Raw genomic sequence first — 19,214 nt, forward strand, 5'->3', positions numbered from 1 at the left:
GTTTTACTGGAGGCACATGGCATTTTTCTCTAAAGGAGGCAATATGAGACATTCACATTAAGCTTCATTCATAATGAGGTTGATGGCACATTACAGACTCCCACTATTATGCATGGTCCTTGGTAATAAGGATACAAAGATACAGTCCATGCCTTCAAGGATCTCTCCCCTCGAGTGAAATTTCAAGATTGAGGTGGGAAGGAAAGAAAAATAGATGAACATTCACACAACCCTGTGAAATGTGGCATAGGTGAAATGTAAATAAAATGGTATAAGAACCTTGGGAAACCCATAGAAGGGGGATATTTAAAAACCCATCAAGTAGAAGCAATTCTAGTCTCTATTTCTCTAAAGAACAGAACTTTGACTAGTGGTTAGAAGGTATAAGGAAGCAGATTTGATGCAATACAACAGAATTGTTTTTTAACTGCTACAGTTGTCTAAAAATAGATTAAACCAGCTGTCTGGAAAGAGTAACAGGCTCTGAATCACAGATGTTTATTCAGAGGCTGTGCAATGGTGATGGATCAGGATGTCTCACAATGAGTGGTATGAAAATATGAAAAACACATGACTTCCAAGGTCCCTTTCCTCTCTCAAATTCTACTCTCTACTTCTGAGTTCTTTGTATTTGTTCATATTAGTCTTACCTTACAGTCATACTTTATAGATTTCTAATATTCATATTATGGAATACTCATGGACAGTCAAATTTGGCTTCTCTGTAGGATTAAATGAGAAAATGAATGTAAAAGTACCTGAAGGAGTTCTTCACAGGTGTTAGTTGAATTTGAATTAGTGAAAAATAAGCAACTGAAAAGAAAAGGTTTGATGCCTTTTGGGAGTGAGGGACATACCCATATATCCAACTACCCACATTTCAGTCCTTCTCCCAGTCTTAATGAAGGTTTAAAAAATGAACTGAGGTTTGTTTGCAAGAGATAATTTTTAAGGTAACTACCATCTAGGCTTTCAACACCCTGGATAGAGAAAATCTGTGATCTACTCTACAAAAGTCACAATGTCTACCTTAAGGAGTAATTCACAGGATCATACCAAGAAATTTGGATAATTCCTGGAGGTTTGTGGACTGTGGACTTCTATTCCATTAGTTAGTAACTTGACCAAGAGGGAAAAATAATGAGTTTGTTAATGGTCAACTTTGTTTTGGGTACTGGCTTTGATTAAGGAATCAGTTGAAAATTTAAAGGTAATATTTACAATGGTAATTTTACTTGCCACATATGAGTTTTATGATCCTTGCCAAAGTATTATTAAGCATTATTAATATTGGTTAATCAAGATTTGCTTATAGAAATATACATGATAATGAGAGCGTAATAGTTATACTAATTGAGCACCTACTATGTAATTTACCTGTATTATCTCTTTTACCATGTAGATTCTAACATTTCCATTATGCAGACTAAGTCACCAAGGTTCCACAGCTTGTAAATAATGTAGTTAGCAACTCAAATCCAGGCAATTTGCCCTTGCAACCCACTTTTTTAACTGCTACACAGTACTGCCTTGGGTTCACTGGACAAGCTACCTAATAGAATGGAAATAGCTAACCTTTGTCCCTTGTCTGAACTACACATCATTTTGGAATTCATGAATTATCTTTCCAATATGAACTAAAGGATGAACTATTACCAGGTAGTGTCATGTGTGGAGAAACTAATTTCAATCCAACATCAGGTATCTTCTTGCCTTATAGAGAAGCTCAAATTTAGTACAGTGGTAGATATAAATATATTTAAGCTATTAATATTAAGATGCAAATTTTTAAAAAATGAATTTTTTTGTGGGATAAATGGAAAGCTTTAAACACACCAGATTTTGGAGGGGAAAAATTTAAGCCTATAACCACAATTTTCCCTAGTAATATATGTACCTATTTTCCCTTCAATGGGGAGTGTAATCTGAGTAACTTTGTACACGGTGTTTCTAGGGAAGCTGAACTCATTTTAATTTTTAAAATATTGTACTTTCCTCTTCCTTTCTGGAAATAAATATAAATTTTCATAGATTGTTTTTCTTTTCTTTTTTTTAAATGTTTGTTTTTGAGAGAGAGAGAGAGAGAGAGAGAGAGTGCGCACAAGTGGGGGAGGCAGACAAAGAATCTGAAGCAGGCTCTAGGCTCCAAGCTGTCAGCACAGAGCCCAATGCAGGACCTGAACTCAGGAACCTTGAGATCATGGCCTGAGCTGAAGTCATAGACTTTTTCTAAGCATAGTTTTGGATAACGTTAAATATTTTATAGGTTATTATACTAGAGAATGTGGGTAGCAATATTTTAGTCTTCAAATTTTATCTTTATAAATAATACTAGCAAGAACTAACGTCTTCTAAGCGGAAATTCTACTTTCAGATGCATTTTATTGTTTAATCTGTACAACCTATAAGTTTTTATTACCCCCTCCCATATTTTATATGAGTAACTGGAAGCTTAGAGAGGTTGTTAAGTACCTTAAGTTCACTCAGCTATTAAAGACATGTGTTCATATTAAGAGATTTTTTTAAATTCTGAACCCATTCTGTCTCCCTTTAAGCAATCTTATTTTTTTGTGGAGGTAAGATTTCTAAATAACATATTCCTGAATGGTTCTAAACAAGACCCTTATAAGCTCTGAATTATTCTCTATTTATATTAACTAAAGTTTTTACAGCTTTGTAGAAGTGAAAAATATTTGTTTATTTATTATAATTAAGGGCTGTTGCTGCTGAAGATGGAATGAATGCCCAGGCTGGTGAGGCACATCAATTTGATAGGCACCTCTACTTAGGGGATGCCTGGGTGGCTCAGGTAGTTAAACATCTGACTTCGGCTCAGGTCATGATCTCATAGCTCATGAGTTTGAGTCCCCCACCGGTTTAGCTTGAGCCCCACTTCTGGTGAGCACGAGTCCTACTTTCTCTCTCTCTCTCTCTCTCTCTCTCTCTCTCTCTCTCTCTCTGTCTTCCCTTGTGGGATTCTCTCTCTCTCCCACTCTCTCTCTACCCTCACTCACTTGTGCCCTCTCTCTCTCTAAAAGAAAAAAAACCACAAACACAAAAAACCTACTCAGAAGAATATTTTAGTAGTTGTATGTTGTTGGGTTTTGTTTTGTTTTTTTTTTTGGTTGTTTTTGGTTTTTTGTTTCTTGGGGTTTTGTTTTTGTTTTTGTTTTGTTTTGTTTTGTTTTGATAGAACAGGGGAGGGACAGAGAAAGAGAGAGAGAGAGAATCCCAAGCAGACTCCATGCCCAGCATGGAGAGCCTGCCGCAGTGCTCAATCCACAAGCATGAGATCATGGCCTGAGATGAAATCAATAGTAGGATGCTCAACCAGCTGAGCCAACCAGAATCCCCTTTAGTAGTTTTGATTTTATTAGATTTTGAATTTTAATTATGAACTATTTCTAACACAGAATGGTACCACAAATATCCTGTTAGACATCTATGCCACTACCATCTTGATTTAATAAATGTTAACATTTTACAGTATTCTTTTTGGACCTTTTTTGTAAGGATTTTTTGATACAACAAAATTCCCCTACCTACTCTATTACAATAGCCTTTATCTCTCCCCAGCTATCTTCACTATACTGAAGTTCATGCAAGTTCTTGCCATGTTTTCTTCTATATATTTATTACTTACGTGAGTACACTCATACCTTTATGGACTGGTTTTATGTGTTTTTGAAATATACATAAATTAATAATATACTACATATTCTGCTTTTTTTCCACTTTATGCTTTTGAGAATGATCTATGTTAATATGTGTGTATCTTGTTTTCTATTCTCACTGCTACAGTATAATCCATTGTATGAATATTTAGCTTATTTTCCATTTTTGAGTATTATAAATAATGCTGTAGTGAACATCTTAGTAAATGTCTCCTTTTATGCATTTGTGTTTTTTATGGATTATATACCTGAGAATAGTTCTATCAGTTTATATTTCCAGCAACAGGGTATGAGAGTTTCTCATTGTTCTCAGAACGACTTGATATTAACAGATTTTCAAAATTTTGCCTACTAAAAATAGCTGCCCTGTACATCTTCAAAAATGTTAGCATCATGAAAAACAAAGGACAAGGAACTATTCCAGATTAAAGAAGACTAAAGATACGTAACATCTAAAAGCAGTGTTGTTCCTGGAAAATGAAACAAAGTCTGGATTATGTATTAAATGGTTTTTGCTCCCTTGTTAATTTTTTTGAAGTTTGATCATTGTAGCATGGTTATATAAGAGAATATTCTTGTTCTTTGGGAATACTCGTCGATGTATTTAGGGATAAAGGGACACGATGTCTCAGAATTATTTTCAAATGCTTTAGCAAAATAATAATACAGAGAGTGAGATTAAGCAATGTAGCAAATTTCTAACATTGGTGAATCTAGGTGAAGGGTATATGTGAATTCATTTTACTTTCAACTTTTCTTTAGATTTGAATTTTTTTCAAGAGAAAAACTGTTTGCTAAACTCATAGGTGTGAATTTATTAATTCACTCTTCTCTGAGTGCTAGTGAGATTGAACATCTTTTCCTATGTTTGTTGGTCATTCAGATTTCCTTTTTTGTGAATTTGAATTCCTTTGCCTAATTCTACTTTGCCATTTGTCTTACTGACTTGTCAAAATTCTGTAATATTCTCCTTACTGATTCTTTGTTGATGTGTTTTGCCAACAACTTCTCTCACTTTTTGGTTTGTCTTTTAACTTTGTGTAATGGGTTCATTAAGGAGTCTTAACCCACATAAAATGACTTTGTTTTCAATAATTTTCCACTAACTGTCCTATTTTGAACTCTTCTTTTCCATTGAATGGAGGATCCCTTTACAACATCTGGTCAAGATTCCAGAACATTCCAGTGACTTGGTTATTAGAAAGTCTCATTTTTGTAATTAAAGAGACAGTTAAGTTTATTTTGATGTATAAATCTTCAAATCAAATCTAAAGCTCTTCTTATTTTTTTTAGCATAAACGTTTCCATGTCTCTAGCGGAGAAAGGCTGTGGTCTACTTTGTACATATCTCCCCCTGCTAGCTCATCAAGGTGCTAATCCTCTGCTATTTGGAATGGGAAGAAGAAGCCAGAGGGCAGGCATCTTTTCATTTGAGCTCACTGTGGTGAAGTTTCTTTCTTGTTGGTCACTACTGCTCTAATGTTGACCAAGTTTTAACATCCTGACTGTGGCAGACACCCATGTGCTGCCTCTCTCTAACTGGGTTGGGGGCATGTTTAGAGGGTTTGAAAAGGCCATGTAAGCTACTTTCCTTTTGCACAGCTCCTGAAGCAGAGATCTGACTCTGATTTAAGGTTCACATCTAATTTTCACCTTTTCCAAAAGGATAGCGCATCATCCCAGCCCCATTTATTGAATCCTTTCCCACTGAGATGTCTTCTTGCCTTCCACCCAATATAGTGGAAATTTATCCTTTTGCCAAATAATGAGAATACAGGTTGACCCAAAGGCTGTTCCTCTCTCATCTCAGTTCTTTTTTCCCCCTGACTTAATTGCCAGGAGCAGGTCAGCAAGTTTGCCAGAATAGACATTTAATTGAAAGCAAGATACCAGGCCTTTTGTTTAGGCAACTCTAATCTTTATGAGTGATTGCCTTGGCTTTCCACCCTCCTTAGCTTCTGGGAAGTGGAGGTGTACCACCTCCCTTCCACCCAGGAAAAAGAATAACCTCTCCAGAAGTCCATGATCCCTCCCATGTCTCTGTCCTCTTACTTATGTGGGGTGAGAAGGAAGTTGGTGGTAAGTACTGGTCTAGCAATTCTCAGTAAGTCTTAATGAGAGGTGGCTGGTACCAATTGCTAGTGACAGCTTGGTCTTAGACCATGGAGTACTTAGTATCCCTTCTCATCAGTTTTGGATTTATCAACAATTCCAGGACAACCGGAAAAATACCATTTGACATAAGGTTGCATTTCATTGGTATTTTCTTGCATAAAAGTTTTTAAATGTCTTAATATAGTCAGATTTATTAATCTTTTCCTTATAGCTCATCCTTTCTTTTAGCTTTTTCCTTTTTATTTTAAGTTTATTTACTTATTTCAAGAGAGAGAGCATAAGGGGGGAAGGGCAGAGAGAGAGGGATAGAGAGAATCCCAAGCAGGCACTGCACTGTCAGTGCAGAACCCTACATGGGGCTTGAACCCATGAACCATGAGATCATGTCCTGAGCTGAAATCAAGAGTCAGATACTCAACCAACTGAGACACCCAGATGCCCTTCCTTTAGCTTTTTCAATAACTATTTCCCTATTCTTTTCAAAATTTTGCTTTTCACATTTAGATCTTTTGTCTATTTGACTCTTTAAAAACTTTTTTGTTTATGGTGTATGAGGTATAGAGATCTAATTTTAATTTTCCCATAAGGATAGTTCTTGTATCAATACTATTTGTTGAATAGTCTTTTCTTTCCTGCTGATTTGTATTACCACCTTTCAAGCTGCTTTTAACTGATACACATTTCTTTGTATTTTCTTTTTATAGGAATCAACTCTGCTGTCCCCTAAACTAAATTAGATCCCTGATATGTTCACCCATCATAGTGAATTGTTCCATTGAAACTTTATTAGTAGGAGTTGTGTTCACTATTGCATGCCTAGCATTTAGTACAGTACCTGGCACAGAGTTGGCTCTCAATAAATGTTTGGTGAAGGAATGAGCAAATCCAGGCCAAGATCCACGTGGCTGTGAGTCTGCCCTAAAGTCTACATTCACAGATTTCAATAGGTTTTATATTTTACTGTGATTGGTAAAATGGATTTTTCCTTTTCAATAACATAGGTTCTCTCTTGATCTGTTGTTCTTTGAGACAGACATTGTGAATATTCCTAGATTTATCCTTTTCTTGAGCTTGGCATCTAATGGGTCACTTAGGTTCATAATTTCCACTTCCTAAAAATTAAGACAGATTTTCTATTCCTACTATATTTTCATTTCAGTTCAGGCCTTCCCCCTCTTTTCTTTATTTTTTAATGTGATATTTGATATATGCACAAGAATGTGTATAACACATAAGTTAAAATTACATGTACACCTATGGAAACTACCACCTGCCTAAGAATGATAACATTATCTATCCATGGCCTCTACTTCGTTGCTTCTCTCTGGCCCGCCCTTTGCCTCCACCTAAGAGGTAATCGCTAACTTGAAGTTTGGGTTTCTCAGCCTCTTGCTTTTGTTTTCTTTTCAAATATAGACTTGCTACATAATGCAAATATTCCTACCAAGCATTATATAGATATACTTGTTCTTGAGCTTTTTAAGAATAGTTTCATATTTTGTGAAGTCTGCAAATTGAATTTTTCATTCAACATTTATGCTTCTAAGATTCATCCATACTGCTGTGTGTGGCTATGGCTAATTTCATTATTTAATTTCGTTAGTGAACACAATGACATTACATTGTGTAACATACCACCATTTGTCTATTCTCCTGTTGATGTTTGTTTAGACTGTTTCCAGACTTTTATTTGCTATTTTGGACAAGGTTGCTTTAAACATTTTTGTTTATGTCTCTTGGTCCACATGTGTAAAGTTTTTCCAGGCTCTGTATCAAAGAGTGGACTTTCTGGGTGAAAGGGTATGTGAGTATTCAGCTTTAAAAGATAATGCCAAATTGCTTTTCCAAATGGTCTATCTATACTCATGCCAGTAAAGTGTAAAAGTCCCCATTGATGCATATTCTTTCCAACATTTGGCATTATGAGATGTATTAATCTTTTCCCTGTGCAGATGTGTAATTGTGTCTCCTTTTAATTGTAATTTGTATTTCCCCAAGAAAAGAATTTGAAATTGTTTTATAGGCCTACTGACCATTCTTGTTTCCATTTCTGTGCAATGTCTGTTTGTCTTTGCTCTTTTTTCTATTGGGTTATTTGAGTTTTTCTTACTCAAAGTCACATATTTTAGATCCAAATTTAATTCTTTATCAGTTATAGGTATTGCCAATATTTTCTTTCAACTTGTGACTTTCTTTTTTACTTTTTTATAGTATCTTTATAAACAGAACTTTTAATGAAGTTTTAATTTTAATAAAGTTGAATTTATCAGTCTCTTCTATTATACTTGGAATTTTTAAATCTTGTTTTAAAAACACCCAGATCTACACTGAATTTATAAATATATTTTCTTATGCTTTATTTTAAAGGATTTAAAAGCTTTGTCTTTCACATTTAAGATGCATCTGGAATTAATTTTTGTGTACATGGTATGAAGTAGGGCTCCAATTTTATTTTCTTATTATGGGTAAACAATTATCCTATAAGAGAATTTATTTAGATTGAAATATACTCAAAATATATATTTCTATGAGAGGAAAGCACACAATATAACAGAATATATGGTATTTAGAAAATATAAAATATACATGTGGTAATTAGTATGTATACAGAATTTAAAGAGACATACACCAAAATAACAACAATGATTATCTTTGGATAGTAGAACAATTGATGATTTTTGTTTATTTCTTTTGTTCTTTTCTGTATTTTCCAATTTTTCTCTGTCGAACATATATTTGACAGTGAGAAAATAAGGTAGTATAGGTGATAATATAGTATCAGCACATCTTAAAGAGAAATCATCAGTTGAAAGAGAAACCATGAATTGAAATCTTCCAACTTAACTTTTTTTTTTATATAGCATCTTCCATTCCTAGGGATATGGGAGAATGTTTGTGGATTATGAAGTAAGTCTCAGTAGAAGGTGAAAAACCATTAAGTTGTGGAATCTGGGTGAATCTTCTGTAAATAGTTATATAAAATCTCTCTCTCCTAAGTTGTGTTTGCTTTACAGGTACTGTGCGACTCTTTGGAGAATAGGATCTGGGTTACTTATATGTATCATTGGTGATATAATCATTTCTTTTTGATCAACAGCAGATAATGAAAAGACTTATAAAGCGATATGTTCTGAAAGCACAAGTGGACAAGGAAAATGATGAAGTTAATGAAGGTAAGCATCTCCAACTTGAGAAACATTCTTTTGCAACTAACTTGATGAACTTGGGAAACTTGTTATTGAAGGATACTTTAAAAATCCAATCTCAGGTAATAGTGCCAAGATTGACAGGAGAATCTTATGTTAATTTCTAAAATTATCTTTTTAAAGGAATGGTTATTTAAAATGTCATTCAGAGACCATTTATCTCTTCTCGGAATGCCCTGATTCTTAGAATGTAAAACCTGCCTTCTTTCTGGAAGCTTTTAAATCCCTATTATATAAGGTAGTCAGTAGTTTTAGTTCTGTTTTCAGTGAGTGCACATGAGTGTTAACCTTTTTCCAATAAAATAATATTTATTTTCCAATAAAATAATTGACTGCTTGGCTCAAATAGAATCCACATTTCTTCAGGAAAATCTTTGCTTTGTTATACACAAAACTTGCTCTCATCTAGTGTTTCTCTTTTGCCTTTCACTTTTCTTCTTGGCTCCTTCCTTAATGGTGCCTATTTTTCCACATATATCCTAGGCAGGGCATCTGTCTGGATTATAAAAATGTTTCACCAAAGGCTAGGTGGGTCAAAGCACAGGCCCAGAGTTGGAAAAAAAAAAAAATCAAACTTGGAGAAATAAGTTGCCTTAAAAATGGAAACTGTAGCTTACAACACCAGTGAGATGCCACCAGATGATCTCTATCTGTGCTGATAAGAGAGAAAGGGCTAAACTAAATAAAACTGGTGATGGGTTTTGAAGCCATTACTTGATGAGCACAAGGAATCCCTTGAAAATCTGAGTCAGTCCAATGATACATGTATGTAGAAAAGAAGTCTATGAATGTGTGATTGAGGATCAGCAAAAATCCAATCATGATGCCCTAGAAATTGTCTCAGGGAGATAGGATTGGAAAGGGGTTGTAGTCTAGAAAGTGGAAATCTGATCATTTGTGCAATAACCTCCCTGGGGGGAAGGGGTACAAAAACAAAGTGATCTGGGGAATTGGATGGCTGAAAGCATTAAAACCAAGGAGCATCTTCCAAGTCCTTGCACCGAAGAGGAAAATGAGTTGGTGAGAATTTGGAGTTTTGAACAAAGTTCAAATTAAAGTATCATGCAGTTTAACAGCGTCATTAATAAATGAAGGGACTGAACTCTGAAGAGGCTGAGTAATTTGTGTTTGCTGTATTGGCAGACTACATGTAACACTTAATGTATAGTCTTCTGGGGCACCTGAGTGGCTCAGCTGGTTAAGCATCCAACTCTTTTTTTTTTTTTTTTAATTTTTTTTTCAACGTTTTTTTATTTATTTTTTGGGACAGAGAGAGACAGAGCATGAACGGGGGAGGGGCAGAGAGAGAGGGAGACACAGAATCGGAAACAGGCTCCAGGCTCTGAGCCATCAGCCCAGAGCCCGACGCGGGGCTCGAACTCACGGACTGCGAGATCATGACCTGGTTGAAGTCGGACACTTAACCGACTGCGCCACCCAGGCGCCCCAAGCATCCAACTCTTGATGTTGGCTCTGGTCATGGTCCCATAGTTGTGAGATTGAGCCCTGCTTTGGGCTCTGTGCTGGGAATGAGATCTGCTTAAGGTTCTCTCTCATCCTCTTCTTCTGTCCCTCCCCTGCTGTCTCTCGTTCTTTCTCTCTCTCTCGCTCTCTCTCAAAAAAATAAAATAAAATAAAATAAAATAAAATAAAATAAAATAAAATAAAATAAAATAAAATAAAATAAAAGTATAGTTTCCCCATAAGTCAAAAACAAGGAAGGAAGATATGGCAGTAGGCATGCAAAAGGGGATCCACTGGGTTTATAGTCCAAATGTAATACTTAATGGAGTGAAAATCTACTTATTTCACCAAAGACTGGCCTTGTGATTTCAAATTAGATCATATTGCCAAATGGGAAAGGAAGAAGCACTTTTTTTTTTGGTCTAAACAAAATGAATCTGAAAATGTTTTATGTGTAGCCCTAAAAAATAGAATTCCTTAAGATAAAGAGGTTCTGACTTTCATATATATAAGAACATAGAAATTATACTTTAATCCATGATAAAGGTAGCAGGGAATATCATTAAAGGTATGTTTTACATGTGATTCTATTATAAAAAGCTGTTGAAATACCAATGATTTGAAGAATCACTTCTTATAGATTCAAGATAAATTTCTGCCCCAAAGTTCACCTTTCTACGTCAATGGCTTATCTACATGATAATCATTTGCAAGAGAATCCAGTTTTTAATTGCAGTCCACATATGATCAAAATACTGCCAAGCTTAATTATGGGTATAGTTGTGTTTTAATAGCCAAAAGTCTCCTATGGAGTTTCTTATGTATGTACACATTGCTAGTGGTTTCACATCTAAACTTAATTTCACCGTTGCTTGTTACTTCCTTATACATTGGTTCTCTGTGTCTTACAAACCCTTCCTTGGCTCCAAGTTCATTACCACTGCCTTCCTTAATAATCACTTTATGTTCTTCCCAACTCCACAAACTTGAAATAAAATTTAGTTGTTTCATATGAGTATTTGCCTGTTAAATAGATTGACTAAGCTTTAATTAAGTTGCATTTTGCTAGGGTTCTCTTCCATCCTAGCAAAGGGGGATAATCCACATAGGTTTCAACCTTTATGGGTCTGAGGGAACCAAAGGGACCCTCTATAGACAGGATGGAGATACCCCGATTGCAGACCAGTTAACAGAAAAATCACCCTGTGTTAAGAGGTGATTGAGCCCCAGAACAACACTTTGAGTTCTACTACTGAAAACATAGCTGGACTATTTTTATAGCTTTTGTCAAAGATCAGTATATTTTTAAAGATTAATATTTCTTAAATATCTTGAAGGAAAAAAAATTGAAAAAAGTACCTTGGACTTTATGAAGCAAATGTGTTCATATTGTATGAATTCATTCTTTGTTCTTTTCTAAATCCAAAGAGCAAATTACCCATGATATGTTTTTTTTTAATACAAATACTATAGGTGAATTAAAAGAAATCAAACAAGATATCTCCAGCCTTCGTTATGAACTTTTAGAGGACAAGAGCCAAGCAACTGAGGAATTAGCCGTTCTGATTCATAAACTCAGTGAGAAACTGAATCCTAGCATGCTGAGATGTGAATGATTCAGTAACCTGGAATAATGGCTTTGACTATAGCACAAATGTGGGCAATAATATTTCTAAGTATGAAATACTTGAAAAACTGGTGTAAATTTTTAGTTTTAACTGCCTTTATCATGTGAATCTTTAAAAGTTATGTCTTAATGATTTTACTGTTTTATCACATGAAAATGGTCTTCATCTTGATTGTCTGCCTTGACATTATAAACAATGACATGCCACTGTATTTAAAGGCCCAGTATTATTACATTACTGACATTTTCGTCCACTTTAGAATAAACTCTATGTCTTTGCACTACCTGTTTGCCTCCAAGAGACCATAAGCTCCTTGGGGACAGGGACCATGTCTTATTCATCTTTGTGTCTCCAGCATCTAGTACAGTGCCTGGTACATAGTAGGTGCTCAATAAATGTTGAACCCAACTGAACTGAACTGCCAACAAAATACAAATAAAAATTAAAAGGTCATCACACTGTAGCATTCCTTCCGTTGTCCAAATGCTGAAGACATTTTTAAAAAAAAATAGAAACATGAAATTTTATAACTGGCTATGACTTGGTAAGATTTTCTTAGAATTTTTGGCATCACTCATAATCCTAGAATCTTTGAGCCCCAAATGAAGAATTTAACAATGAAATGGGTTAATAGAAAATATAATTACATATTTAAGTTTCATAGAATTGTTCCAAACAACACATTAAAGATTTTTCTAAAGTATATACTCTTTGCTTTCTGTCTTAAATTTTCATTTGTTGTTTTTCAATAACGTGAATTTATTTAGTGGGAAGGTGAGTTTTTTAGTTAGAGGATATGCAAGGTTGCTATTTTGTTATAACCTTCTAATTTCTGCCTCTGATGCTTTAATGCTAAATAAGATATCAATGACTGACTTATATCTTGCCCATTAGCTTCATTCTGAGTTTTAGAGGGTATGTCTATGGGAAGAACCAGGAAAAAGCAATGGCTGTCTACCTGGAAACACATATCCAAGCCTCACCAGGTATGTTTCGTTTCCCTTCGAGGCATCTCTTGCCATCATTGCTTACAATGATTGACATCCTTTTTCTTATCAAAGCATTTCAATTACACTTTCTATACAAAATAGGTGGTGATGAATCTGTATTTGATTTTTATTTTATAAGTGAGTTAAATACTGGTAATATCCACAACACCTCATGCATCCCCTTAATAAGAATGGGGGTACAGGCCAGTAATTTCCCTCATCTCTTCACAGACCATAAAACAAAGTATTTTTTTTTTTACCAGCTAGGTTTTGTCTCATGGAGTTATGCCTATCTGGATTCTCTTCACTCTGTTTTTGTCAAGTCATACAGGAATACAAATTGTCATAGCTTAAGGGTAGTTTCATAGGTTCTAAAAAACAATTAAATACATTATACGCTAAAACTCATTAATATCACACATTTTTTGTTTTCTAGACATGAAAACAAAATGACCATTAAATGGTAGCTCTTTAAAGATTATTTCTTAATTTCTACTTTTGGGGATTTAAAACAGTTAATGTAAGAAAAGAACTTTATAGGGGCGCCTGGGTGGCTTAGTCGGTTAAGCGTCCGACTTCGGCTCAGGTCATGATCTCACAGTTCGTGAGTTCGAGCCCCGCGTCAGGCTCTGTGCTGACAGCTCAGAGCCTGGAGCCTGCTTCACATTGTGTGTCTCCCTCTCTCTCTGCCCCTTCCCTGCTCATGCTTTGTTTCTCTCTGTCGCAAAAATAAATAAACATTAAAAAAATTAAAAAAGAAAAGAAAAGAACTTTATACATTTTTGCTACCATTTTAGAATATTTCATTAACTTTTGTGCTTTGCAAATGGTATTTTGTGTTAAACATTTTTCAAACTTTATATATTTTATGTTATACCTCAGAGCTAAATAAAATATTGATTTTTTTCTGTTATATGTTACTATAGTTTATATTAAAACAGTAAAGATATGAAATTTCCATAATAGAAAATACTTACAGTCTTCTAGTATTGTCTAGGGTTCCAAGAGTAAAAGGTTTTTCCTGTACCTATGGGACAGCATATTTAGTAATCTTCCTAATTGGGATTGAAAAAATGTTGAATGGAAAAGTGTCAGATTTAGCTGAGGACATTCTTCCTAGGACCCTTGGAGTGTTGAATGAAAATAAAGCTCATGGCAACTATATCCTGTAAGAAAATACATTTTTTTTTGTCGTCTATGCCTTTCACAACTGCAAACCTCCAAACATAGGTGGTTTTTCCTTTATTTACTATGCTTATGTAAAACTGGTACATTTCTGTTATTTCATTTTTTTCCTTCTTCATAGTTTCTAGGTGGTAGCCAAGAAAGAAGATGTGATGCCAAGATGTGGTGGATACTATTGATATCCTACCCAGATCCTTTTTAATGGGCCAGTGCAGGCATCTCCCAGATTCTGTGAGTGTTCCCAGAATAGCAGTTCCCAACAATCCACTTCCCCAGGGAATTGCCCTCAACTGAAAGGAAGCCCTGGATGTTATGTCTCCCCTTCCCCATACCAGTGACCAACTGGGGTGGAAATAAAAAGGCTGGGCCCTTGTCTTAAGGTGGGCCACATTTTTTGGTGTAGTTCATGCTCAAGAGCTGCAGAAGGGATTAGGCTTGGCCAGACTCCAGTTGAGACCAAATCTGTGTTTAGCTTTTCCCTCTATTATCCTGTCTCCCTTCCTCCCTTTCTGCTGAGAACATTCCTTCAATATATCATATCCAAATCTTATTAGGCTTTGTCCCTAGTGAACTCATCCTAAGACATAGGTATTACTGTGATAATATAGAGGCAAGGTAAGGATTATTCTAGGTGATTGTTATCAAAATTAATACTTCTTTGAGGTTAATAATAGCTCTGGGCCAGCAACACCTTGTCTCACTGTTTTAACAGGAACATTGGGCTTAGAAGCAATGCTCAAAGAATTAGGTGGGGCAACTTGGAGAAGGGAACATTTTAACAGAACCAAAAACAATTTTGTTTAGTGAAAGACATTTAGGTGATTATGATTAATTAGAAAATTATCCAAGTCCTATATCTTTTTTTTAACTTCTTTGCTATTCTTAGTTTTTTCCTCAGTTACAGATAAAGGAAAGGAAGCAACTCTCAAATTGCTTCTTAGGCTTACTCTTTAAAAATTTTGGTACTGTAAGTGTTTCTGTATTAAATTTGCTGAAGACCCTTGACTTAATGGAATTCACAATACCTTGAGAAGCTTAGATTTATAGACTTGAAATAAAACAGGGAAATAAGCAAAATAGTATCTGGTGTCTTCAGAGTTCTGTGTACTTTAAAAACTTAAAAATGACATGTATTTTGTGATTGTTAAAAGCAAATTTACTACCACTTAAGACAACTGTCTTACTCAATCGTGTCCAATATATTTTTATTTCAAATGCGTTAAGCCAAATGAAAGAAGCTGTTAGAAATGGGAAGGTAAAGTGTCTTATGAATGATGTCTAAAAAGAACTGAAGTCACATTAATTGTTTATTGTGTGCCCGGGGACAAACCTGGTCTTCTACCATGTTCCATCAAACAGGGCTTTGCCACAAGCAGATTCTCAGTCTTTGGGTGTCTCAGAGTTCTTTCAGGGGATTGGTATCATCACCCAAGGAGGTAATGATCTTTCTTTCCATGTTTCTTTTTTAAAATCAATCTAAAAGGTTATTAATTTTTTAAAATATGAGTTTGAGGGTTTCCCAGTTGGCACCACATGTTAGTGGAGACCAATGTATATACTCATGAGTCAATCACTCAACCACCTTTAGCTGTGTTATGGTTTTAACTATAATGCAATTTAAATTGCTCTTATTCTTAGTCATAAGTTGTTTAATTTATACTCATAAGGGTTGCTTTGAGACTGCAGCATAAGGTTTATAAGTTACTGAAGTGCATGATACTTCTGTAAATTTGTCTGAAGGTGATTTTTATCACATTTAAGATATAATCATTTTATTTTTTTTAATGTAATCCACCAAGATGTCTCTAGTACCTTAAAATATGTTTAAAAAGATGAATTATAGTGGCAGTTTTCTCTAACTTGGCTTTTCATTTTTGTGAAGAAAAACTCCCCACCCTGCTAATTATATAAGAAGTATTTAAAATTAGTACTTTGAAAATTTTGCCATTTAGAAACAAAACACAGTACTTAAAAAAAATCACTTGCCTTTTCTAGATGCAAAATGAAAGAATTCTAAGTATCATAAAGCTCTTTTGTGTATTTTTGATGCTATATCATAGCCTCATTTTAATGTTTTAAAATAAATTTGATCTTCAAAATAAACTCTCTTCATTTACACAATTAAAGTAAATAAACAGTGGGCATCACTTATTAAATGGGAAATAAGCATTGCCAGTATATATTTTGATTACAAATATTATAAAGATTATAGGAAGAGCCAGGTGGTTCACTTGGCTAAGCATGCGACTCTTGGCTTCAGCTCAGGTCGTGATTTCATGGGTTCGTGAGTTTGAGCCCTGTATCAGGCTCCATGCTGACAGTGCAGAGCCTGCTTAGGATTCTCTGTTTCTCCTTCTCTCTCTCTCTCTCTCTCTCTCTCTCTCTCTCTCTCTCTGCCCCTCTCCCACTCTCTCTCTCCAAAAAATACATAAACTTAAAACAGCTTTTAAAAAAGATTGCAAGAAGATGAATTTTATGATACCTTAAATAATATAGCAATCTAAAATAAAATGCCTTATCTTTAAAGCTACATTTCTACAGAAACATTTTCTTTTCTCACCTTGGCTTGTAGATGCCCAAATTAATTACAAAATTTCACAATGAAAAAATGAGATAATTATTAAAAATCCTATGGGATTTGAAAGGTTATACATTACTATGAAAGTGGTTTGTGGATATGAAAGAGAAAACATTGGATTAATGGTTTCTAAGATTTTGCTCAGCCCTGGAATACTTGTCAAATTTACGAGAGTAATTTTTAAAAAGATAATTCCTGGGGCGCCTGGGTGGCGCAGTCGGTTAAGCCTCCGACTTCAGCCAGGTCCCGATCTCGCGGTCCGTGAGTTCGAGCCCCGCGTCAGGCTCTGGGCTGATGGCTCAGAGCCTGGATCCTGTTTCCGATTCTGTGTCTCCCTCTCTCTCTGCCCCTCCCCCGTTCATGCTCTGTCTCTCTCTGTCCCAAAAATAAATAAACGTTGGAAAAAAAAAAAAAAAGATAATTCCTGCCCATTCATCAGGTTTTCAGGATTTTGATTTCTTTGTTATAATGCAAAAACGTAGCAATAATAAATATCAGTACCATTTTCCTGAAGTTGTTAACATGCATTGCCAGGACTTAAGAAGGGAAACAAAACAGACTGGGAAGATTTGGTACCCACTGTCTTGGATAACCCTTTATCAGAACCTTGCAATCACAGGGACAATAGAATGCCTACCTTGGAAACTGCAGTTAAACACAGATTTTGAGGATTGCTTAATTTTTAATTTTATTTTTTAACAATTTTATTTTCAAATTGAAAAATTTTATTAAAAACAGTGCAGGGGCGCCTGGGTGGCGCAGTCGGTTAAGCGTCCGACTTCAGCCAGGTCACGATCTTGCGGTCCGTGAGTTCTAGCCCCGCGTCGGGCTCTGGGCTGATGGCTCAGAGCCTGGAGCCTGCTTCCGATTCTGTGTCTCCCTCTCTCTCTGCGCCTCCCCCGTTCATGCTCTGTCTCTCTCTGTCCCAAAAATAAATAAAAAACGTTGAAAAAAAATTAAAAAAAAAACCAAAAAACAGTGCAAACATCTTATGGAAAACACAAAACAAGAGGAGGAAAGTTTATAATCCTTTATAACCAACAAAAATTTTTTTGGATTTATTTCATAACAAGTCCCTTCCTATAATTGTAATCATAGTATATATACTATTTTATATTATGCTTTTAGTATGATCCTGAACACTTCCCACATTGCTTTCCAGCCTTCATTATTTCCACTTTCAGTGGCTGCACAGTAGTTGATAAAGTGGAGGCACCATTTCTTTATTGGATAGTTATATCTGCATTTTAAGTGGTTCCTCAACGACGACCTGTTACTTTGCTTTGTTTCTGTAAAACTAAATATCCAAAATTGGGGTTATGGGTTAAAAATATCCCACATTTATAGGTTCGGATGCATATTTCTACATTGCTTTTGAAAGGGTTTTATTGCCACTCACAGTTGATGAGCACATGCCCTCTCTACAATATGCAGTGTTACCACTTACATCTTTTTCTAATTTGAAAGGTAAAATAAAAGGGTATCTTGCTTTAATATTATCAATTACAAATGAAGGTAATAGATTTCTATAAGTTTGTTCAGTAGCCACTTTCTTCGTGAAATGTCTGTTAATATTTTTACCTGTTTACTTATTGGAATAATACTATTTCTTTATTAACTTGTATGAACTGTTTATAAAGATAGTAAGTTTGCATATATATCCCAAATTTTTGTTTATATTTAAAAAATTTTGTCACATATTGAAATGTTTCATCTTTATTCTTAATATCTGTTTTTTTCTTTTTGATTTCTTTTATTCCTGTTAAGATCAGACAAGTTCCCTTCTGATATAGGCTGAATTGTGTCCCACTTAAATTCATATGTTGAAGTCCTAACTCCAAGTACCTCAGAATGTAACTGTATTTGGAAGTAGGACCTCTAAAGAGGTAATTACTGTAAAATGAGATCATTAGGATGGGCCTTGATCCATCCAATTTGACTGGTTTCCTTATCAGAAGAGATTAGGATACAGACTTGCAAAGAGTGAAGACCTTGTGAATCCAGGAGGAGAAGATGGGCATCACAAGCCAAGGTGAGAAGCCTTAGAAGATTGGTTTGGTTTCCTGCTCACTCTTTGATCTTATATTTCTAGCCTGTGAGACCTGTGAGAAAATAAATTTCTGTTGTATAAAGTCACTCAGTTTGTGGTCATTTATTATTGGGCCCCTAAGTATTCCACCTTCCAACTCCCTAAATTCTGTAAAATTCTGTACAACTCTGTGTTCTCCTGTCTCCCCTATGGCTTTATTTTTCAATTTACTTCTGAAATGTATCTGTATTTTTGTTGAGTCTAAATTGGTATGTGTTTTTCGCAAATTGCTACATAGCTAATCCATCTCCAGGCCCTGCTGTCTATTTTAATGTGGAGTTATTTA

The 19,214-nt window shown here is 35.1% G+C and overlaps 1 protein-coding gene across 4 annotated transcripts in view; it reads left to right on the forward strand.

The window, feature by feature from the left end:
* TRPC3 (transient receptor potential cation channel subfamily C member 3) overlaps window positions 1-12,880 on the forward strand; it is a 73,678-nt gene extending 60,798 nt beyond the window's left edge. For 2 of the 4 annotated variants that reach the window (XM_047856205.1, XM_047856207.1), the window contains 2 exons: window positions 8,887-8,962; window positions 11,933-12,880. In XM_047856205.1, the coding sequence (XP_047712161.1) occupies window positions 8,887-8,962; window positions 11,933-12,075 (219 nt within the window). In that variant the 3' untranslated portion in view covers window positions 12,076-12,880. Of the gene's footprint in view, window positions 1-3,576; window positions 3,644-8,886; window positions 8,963-11,932 lie in introns of those variants that run through there. The other 2 variants (XM_047856206.1, XM_047856208.1) reach the window with 2 other exon arrangements.
* The last annotated feature ends 6,334 nt before the right edge of the window (window positions 12,881-19,214 follow it).

This window comes from Prionailurus viverrinus, chromosome B1 (assembly GCF_022837055.1).
Source record: "Prionailurus viverrinus isolate Anna chromosome B1, UM_Priviv_1.0, whole genome shotgun sequence".
NCBI lineage: Eukaryota > Metazoa > Chordata > Mammalia > Carnivora > Felidae > Prionailurus > Prionailurus viverrinus.